Source organism: Lissotriton vulgaris, chromosome 5 (genome assembly GCF_964263255.1).
Source record: "Lissotriton vulgaris chromosome 5, aLisVul1.2, whole genome shotgun sequence".
Lineage (NCBI taxonomy): Eukaryota > Metazoa > Chordata > Amphibia > Caudata > Salamandridae > Lissotriton > Lissotriton vulgaris.
In genome coordinates, this window is record NC_141693.1 from 1,887,484,303 (window position 1) to 1,887,493,160 (window position 8,858).

Genomic DNA, 8,858 nt, shown 5'->3' on the forward strand with positions numbered 1-8,858 from the left:
TGTTACTCTAATCCCCACACATAGCCTTCACCCTGTTACACTCATCCTTGAGCACATCCCTAACCCCATGTTACACTGATCCCCCACACACCGCTCTGACCCATGTTACACTAAACCCCACACACAGCCCTCACCCCTTGTTACACTGATCCCTGCACACAGCTTTCACCCCTAGTTACACTGATCCCAGCGCACAGAACTCACCCTGTTACACTGAGACACACGCACAGTTCACTATGTTAACCTGATCCCCGCACACAGCTCTGACCCTGTGTTACACTGATGCCCACTCACAGCCCCTACCCTGTGTTACACTGATCCCCGCACACAGCTCTGACCCCGTCTTACAGTGATCTCCGCACACAGCCCTCACCCCGTGTTACACTGATCCCCGCACACAGCCATCACCCTGTGTTTCACTGATCCCCGCACACAGCCCTCACCCCGTGTTACACTGATCCCTGCACATAGATTTCACCCTGTGTTACACCAATATCCCGCACACAGCCCTTACCCTGTTACAGCAATGTCCCGCACACAGCTCTCACCCCGTTACACCAATGTCCCGCACACAGCCCTCACCCTGTTACATCAATGTCACACACACAGCCCTCACCCTGCTACACTGATGTCCCGCAAACATCCCTCACCCTGTTACATTGATCCCCTGCACACAGCCCTCACCCTGCTACACTGATCCTTGCACACAGCCCTCACCCCATGTTACACGGATCCCCGCATATAGCCCTCACCCCATGTTACACTGATCCCCACACACAGCCCTTACCCTGTTCCACTGATTCCTGCACACAGCTCTCACCCCGTGTTCCACTGATCCTCACACACAGCCCTCACCTTTTTACACTGAGACCCACACACACCCCTATCCACACAGCCTTCCTACTGTTACCCTGATCCTTACACACAGCATTCACCCTGTTACACTGAGATCTGCACACAGCCCTATGCACACAGCCCTCACCCTGTTACCTTGATCCTCAGACACAGCCTTCACCATGTTACACTCATCCTTGCACTCAGCCCTCGCCCTGTGTTACACTGATCCCCACACATAGCCCTGACCCCGTGTTAGACTGATCCCCATACACAGCTCTCACCTTGTGTGTTACACTGATCCCCACACACAGCCCTCACCTTGTGTTACACTGATTCCCACAACCAGCCCTCACCCTGTTACACTGATCCATGCACACAGCCCTCACCCTGTTACACTGATCCCCACACACATCCCTCACTGTGTTACACTGAGACCCACGCACAGCTCTCACCCTGTTACCCTGATCCCCACACACAGCCTTCACCGTGTTACACTGAGACCCATGCACAGCCCTTACCCTGTTACCCTGATCCCCGCATACAGCCCTCACCCTATTACACTCATCCTTGCACTCAGCCCTGACCCTGTGTTACACTGATCCCCACACACAGCCCTGACCCTGTGTTACACTGATCGCCACACACAGCCCTCGCCCTGTTACACTGAGACACACGCACAGCCTTCACCGTGTTAAACTGATCCCCGCACACAGCTCTGATCCTGTTACACTGATCTCTACTCACAGCCCTTACCCTGTGTTACACTGATCCCCGCACACAGCTCTGACCCCGTCTTACAGTGATCCCCGCACACAGCCCTCACCCCAGGTGTTATACTGATCTCCACACACAGCCGTCACCCAGTGTTTCACTGATCCCCGCACACAGTCCTCACCCCGTGTTACACTGATCCCTGCACATAGCCTTCACTGTGTTACACTGATCCCTGCACACAGCCCTCACCCTGTTACACCGATATCCCATACTCAGCCCTGACCCTGTGTTACACTGATCCCCACACACAGCCCTGACCCTGTGTTACACTGATCGCCACACACAGCCCTCACCCTGTTACACTGATACCTGCACACAGCCCTCACCCTGTTTCACTGATTCCCACACACTGCCCTCACCCTGTTACACTGATCCCCGCACACAGCCCTCACCTCATTACACTGAGACCCACGCACAACCCTCACCCTGTTACACTGATCCCTGCACACAACCCACACCCTGTGTTACACTGATCCCCACACACAGCCCCAACCTGTGTTACAGTGATTTCCTGAACACAGCCCACACCCTCTTACACTGTTTCACACACACAGCCCTCACCCTGTGTTACACTGATCCCCAGACACAGCCCTCACCCAGTGTTACACTGATCCCCACACACATCCCGCACCCCAAGTTACACTGTTCTCCACACACAACACTCTCTTGGTGTTACACTGATGCACACACACATCACCCTCTCTCACACGTTACACTTATTGCCCTACACACCCCTGACCCCGTTACTCTGATTCCGGCACACAGACCTCACCTTGTGTTACAGTGATCCTAGCACACAGCCTTCACCCTCCGTTACACTGGTCCCCGCACACAGCTCTCACCCACCTGTTGTTACAAAGATCCCCACACACCACTCTCTCCCTCCTGTTACACTGATTGCATTTTACCCCGTAGCCCCATTACACGGATCCCTGCACACAGCCCTCACCCCTTGTAACACTGATCCCAACACAGTCCTCACCCCTTGTAAACTGATCCCCACACTGCCCTCTCCCACCTGTTTTTACAAAGATCCCCAAAAGCTCTCCTATCCCTATAGTACACTGAGGCGCACACACACCACCCTCTCCCACATGTTACACTGATTGCCCGACACAACCCTCATCCCTTGTTACACTGATCCCAACACACATCCCTCACGCCATGTTACACTGATCCCCGCACACAGCCTTCAATGTGTTACACTGATCCCGTAAACAGCCCTCAGCCTGTGTTACACTGATCCCCACACACAGTACTGACGGTGTTACACTGATCCCCGCACACAGCCCCCACCCCGTATTGCACTGATCCCCGCACACAGCCCTCACCCCGTGTTACACTAATCCCGCACACAGCCCTCACCCCGTGTTACACTGATCCCCACACACGGTACTCACCGTGTTACGCAGATCCCCACACACAGCCCTCATCCCGTGTTACACTGATCCCCACACACAGTACTCACAGTGTTACACTGATCCCCGCAGACAGCCCTCACCCCATGTTACACTGATCCCCACACACAACACTCATGCTGTTACACTGATCCCCACACACAGCCCTCACCCCGTGTTACACTGATCCCCGCACACAGCACTCACGCTGTTACACTGATCCCCACACACAGTCCTCAGCCAGTGTTACACTGATTCGCGCACACAGCCATCACTGCGTTACACTGATCCTTGCACACAGCATTCACCGTGTTCCACTGATCCCTGCAAACATACCTCACCCCGTGTTCACTGATCCCCGTGCACAGCCTTTATCCCTTGTTACACTGATCCCCGCACACAGCCCTCACCCCGTGTTACACCGATCCCTGCACTCACGGTGTTACACTGATCCTCACACACAGCCCTCACCCTGTTACACTCATCCTTGAACACATCCCTCACCCCATGTTCTACTGATCCCCGCACACAGATCTGACCCCGTGTTACACTGATACCCGCACACAGCCCGCACCCCGTGTTACACTGATTCCTGCACACAACCCTCACCCTATTACCCAGATTCCCACACACAGCCTTCACCCTGTTACACTCATCCTTGAGCACAGCCCTAACCCCATGTTACACTGATCCCCCACACACAGCTCTGACCCCATGTTGCACTGATCCCCACACACAGCCCTCACCCCATGTTACACTAAACCCCACACACAGCCCTCACTCCTTGTTACACTGATCAATGCACACAGCTCTCACCTCTAGTTACACTGATCCCAGCGCACAGAACTCACCCTGTTACACTGAGACACACGCACAGGCTTCACTATGTTAACCTGATCCCCGCACACAGCTCTGACCCTGTGTTACACTGATCCCCACTCACAGCCCCTACCCTGTGTTACACTGATCCCCGCACACAGCTCTGACCCCGTCTTACAGTGATCTCCGCACACAGCCCTCACCCCGTGTTACACTGATCCCCGCACACAGCCATCACCCCGTGTTTCACTGATCCCCGCACACAGCCCTCACCCCGTGTTACACTGATCCCTGCACATAGATTTCACCCTGTGTTACACCAATATCCCGCACACAGCCCTTACCCTGTTACAGCAATGTCCCGCACACAGCTCTCACTCCGTTACACCAATGTCCCGCACACAGCCCTCACTCTGTTATATCAATGTCACACACACAGCCCTCACCCTGCTACACTGATGTCCCGCAAACATCCCTCACCCTGTTACATTGATCCCCTGCACACAGCCCTCACCCTGCTACACTGATCCTTGCACACAGCCCTCACCCCATGTTACACGGATCCCCGCATATAGCCCTCACCCCATGTTACACTGATCCCCACACACAGCCCTTACCCTGTTCCACTGATTCCTGCACACAGCTCTCACCCCGTGTTCCACTGATCCTCACACACAGCCCTCACCTTTTTACACTGAGACCCACACACACCCCTATCCACACAGCATTCACCCTGTTACACTGAGATCTGCACACAGCCCTATGCACACAGCCCTCACCCTGTTACCTTGATCCTCAGACACAGCCTTCACCATGTTACACTCATCCTTGCACTCAGCCCTCGCCCTGTGTTACACTGATCCCCACACATAGCCCTGACCCCGTGTTAGACTGATCCCCATACACAGCTCTCACCTTGTGTGTTACACTGATCCCCGCACACAGCCCTCACCTTGTGTTACACTGATTCCCACACCCAGCCCTCACCCTGTTACACTGATCCATGCACACAGCCCTCACCCTGTTACACTGATCCCCACACACATCCCTCACTGTGTTACACTGAGACCCACGCACAGCTCTCACCCTGTTACCCTGATCCCCACACACAGCCTTCACCGTGTTACACTGAGACCCATGCACAGCCCTTACCCTGTTACCCTGATCCCCGGATACAGCCCTCACCCTATTACACTCCTCCTTGCACTCAGCCCTGACCCTGTGTTACACTGATCCCCACACACAGCCCTCACCCTGTTACACTGATCCCCGCACACAGCCCTCACCTCAGTACACTGAGACCCACGCACAGCCCTCACCCTGTTACCCTGATCCCCGCACACAGCCTTCACTGTGTTACACTGAGACCGATGTACAGCCCTCACCCCATATTACACTGATCCCCACACACAGCCTTCACCCCGTGTTACACTGATCCCCACATACAGCCCTGACCCTGTGTTACACTGATCCCCACACAGCCCTGACCTTGTGTTACACTGATCCCCGCACACAGCTCCCACCCCATGTGTTACACTGATTCCCACACACAGTTCTCACCCCGTTACACTGATCCCAGCACACAGCCCTCACCCCGTGTTACACTAGTCCCCACACACAGCCTTCACACAAGGGTAAACTGGTTCTTGAACACCACCCTCTCCCATTTGTTACACTAATTGCCCTACACACCCCTCGCCCTGTTACGCAGATCCCCGCACACCACTCTCACCCCAAGTTACACTGGTCCCAGAACACAACCCTCACCCTGTTACACTGATCCCTGCACACAACCCTCACCCTGTTACACTGATCCCCACACACATCCCTCACTGTGTTACACTGAGACCCACGCACAGCTCTCACCCTGTTACCCTGATCCCCACACACAGCCTTCACCGTGTTACACTGAGACCCATGCACAGCCCTCACCCTGTTACCCTGATCCCCGCACACAGCCCTCACCCTATTACACTCATCCTTGCACTCAGCCCTGACCCTGTGTTACACTGATCCCCACACACAGCCCTGACACTGTGTTACACTGATCGCCACACACAGCCCTCACCCTGTTACACTGAGACACACGCACAGCCTTCACATTGTTAAACTGATCCTCCCGCACACAGCTCTGACCCTGTGTTACACTAATCTCTACTCACAGCCCTTACCCTGTGTTACACTGATCCCCGCACACAGCTCTGACCCCGTCTTACAGTGATCCCCGCACACAGCCCTCACCCCAGGTGTTATACTGATCTCCGCACACAGCCCTCACCCTGTGTTACACTGATCCCCGCACACAGCCATCACCCAGTGTTTCACTGATCCCCACACACAGCCCTCACCCTGTGTTACACTGATCCCTGCACATAGCCTTCACCGTGTTACACTGATCCCTGCACACAGCCCTCACCCTGTTACACCGATATCCCATACTCTACTCAGCCCTGACCCTGTGTTACACTGATTCCCACACACAGCCCTGACCCTGTGTTACACTTATCGCCACACACAGCCCTCACCCTGTTACACTGATACCTGCACACAGCCCTCACCCTGTTTCACTGATTCCCACACACTGCCCTCACCCTGTTACACTGATCCCCGCACACAGCCCTCACCTCATTACACCGAGACCCACGCACAGCCCTCACCCTGTTACCCTGATCCCCGCACACAGCCTTCACTGTGTTACACTGAGACCGATGTACAGCCCTCACCCCATATTACACTGATCCCCACACACAGCCCTCACCCCGTGTTACACTGATCCCCACATACAGCCCTGACCCTGTGTTACACTGATCCCCACACAGCCCTGACCCTGTGATACACTGATCCCCACACACAGTGCTCACGTGTGTTACACTGATCCCCATACACAGCCCTCAACTTGTGTTACACTGTTCCCCCCACACACCCTTTACCTTGTGTTACACTGATCCCCGCACACAGCCCCCCCATGTGTTACACTGATCCCCACACACAGTTCTCACCCCGTTACACTGATCCCCGCACACAGCCCTCACCCCGTGTTACACTAGTCCCCACATACTGACCTCACATCGTGATATATTGGTCCCTGCACACAGCCCTCACCCTGTGTTACACTAGTCCCCACACACAGCCCTCACACAAGGGTAAACTGGTTCTTGAACACCACCCTCTCCCATCTGTTACACTAATTGCCCTACACACCCCTCGCCCTGTTACGCGGATCCCCGGGGTCAGGGGTTAGAGGCGGCAGACCCGGAAACTGAGATCGGCCCTGGACCAGGGTTCAATTCCCCGCCTCGGCGGGTCTTGGGCTAAAAATTCCACGGACTCGATAATTCTCGCTCCGGTGCCTTCTCGACTCACGGGTTCACACTCTGAGACTCTGGGCAATAGCTTGCTTAATCTCCACAACAGCCCCTCGCGGCGGGATGCCTGGCTTTCACCTTGTGGATACCCTGCAGGGGTTATCTCACAGGGGAATACCAGGACGGGTTCCCTAAGCAAGCGCCGGGACACCCACTGCGGGTAGCTGTGCGCTATATAAGCTCAAATACATTTACATTTACATACATTTACATTTACACACTGCTCTCACCCCAAGTTACACTGGTCCCACCACACAACCCTCACCCTGTTACACTGATCCCTGCACACAACCCTCACCATGTGTTACACTGATCCCCGCACACAGCCCCCAAACTGTGTTACAGTGATTCCTGCACACAGCCCCCACCCTCTTACACTGTTACCCACACACAGCCCTCACCCTGTGTTACACTGATCCTCAGACACAGCCCTCACCCTTTGTTACACTTATCCCCGCACACAGCCCTCACACCAAGTTACACTGTTCGCCGCACACAACACTCCCTTGATGTTACACTGATGTGCACACACATAACCCACTTCCACCTGTTACACGTATTGCCCTACACACCCCTCATCCCGTTACTCTGATTCCCGCACACAGACCTCACCTTGTGTTACACTGGTCCTCGCACACAGCCCTCATCCTCTGTTACACCGGTCCCCGCACACAGCCCTCACCCTGCTACACTGATCCCCACATACAGCCCTCACCCACCTGTTGTTACAAAGATCCCCACACACCACTCCCTCCCTCCTGTTACACTGATTGCATTTCACCCCCCTAGCCCTCTTACAAAGATCCCCGCACACTGCCATGTCCCCATCTCTGTGTTACACTGATCCCAGTACAGTCCACCTGCCTCCCTTACACTATACATTACCTCCTCGTCCTGTCTCTCCGTCCCATTCGTTAACAGTGAGCAGCTAGCCTGCTCTACATAAACCTATTACGTAGCCGAGCTTTTGCCCTTCCCCAACATGGTGTCACCATCATGTGACAATAAAGGGGAAAGTGCAGTAGAGAAACTTCCTGAGAATACCAAAGAAAACAACCCAGAAAGGAAACAATCACCCCCAAAAAAATTCAACACAGGGAGGGAGGGAAGGGCTCAGGAATGGGACGGGGAGACCAGGACTGGGAGTAAGGAATATTACCAGTGGGTAACCGGGCATTCCCCAGAACACTCACCTGCCTGGGCTGGCTGCAGCCAGAGCCCCACCAGGAGCAGGAGGAGTGGGGGACCCCAGCTCATGATGGGGGTGGGGGGGGGGCAGTCGTGAGGCCACAGAGGGGACAATTATCACAGCCTGGAGGACCTAATCCGGTGAGAACTTCACAAGATCTGAGCCAAGTCCTCCCAGGGCTCGGAGGCTGAGAAGAACTGACCAATCAGAAGGCAGAGCTTCAACACGTCATCGGTCACCAGGTAAAGCCTCGCTGCGAGGAGCTAAAAATGAACTCTAAAGTGAAGAGGAGGCAGAAGTTCCGTTGTCTTTCCTTCTTTTGAGTTCTCTTTTGGTCCTTTTCCCCCAGTGCTTAGAAGCCCCCGTCGCCGAGCACAGTCTTCTTGTTATTTATCCCTTCAATTTCTCTTGTATTTGTTTGTTTTTACCGTTTCTGTTGCTGTGGTGAGCCCTGCCTGTGCTCAGACTGTAAGAGCG

At 54.6% G+C, this 8,858-nt stretch overlaps 1 protein-coding gene across 2 annotated transcripts in view; it reads right to left on the reverse strand.

Annotated features, from left to right (window-relative positions):
• Positions 1-8,543, reverse strand: part of LOC147717629 (major histocompatibility complex class I-related protein 1-like) — a 348,562-nt gene extending 340,019 nt beyond the window's left edge. The window contains exon 1 of one of the 2 annotated variants that reach the window (XM_086924423.1): positions 8,386-8,543. In XM_086924423.1, the coding sequence (XP_086780549.1) occupies positions 8,386-8,449 (64 nt within the window). In that variant the 5' untranslated portion in view covers positions 8,450-8,543. The remainder of the gene's footprint in view (positions 1-8,385) is intronic. The other variant, XM_086924424.1, reaches the window with a different exon arrangement.
• Between the last annotated feature and the right edge of the window lie 315 nt (positions 8,544-8,858).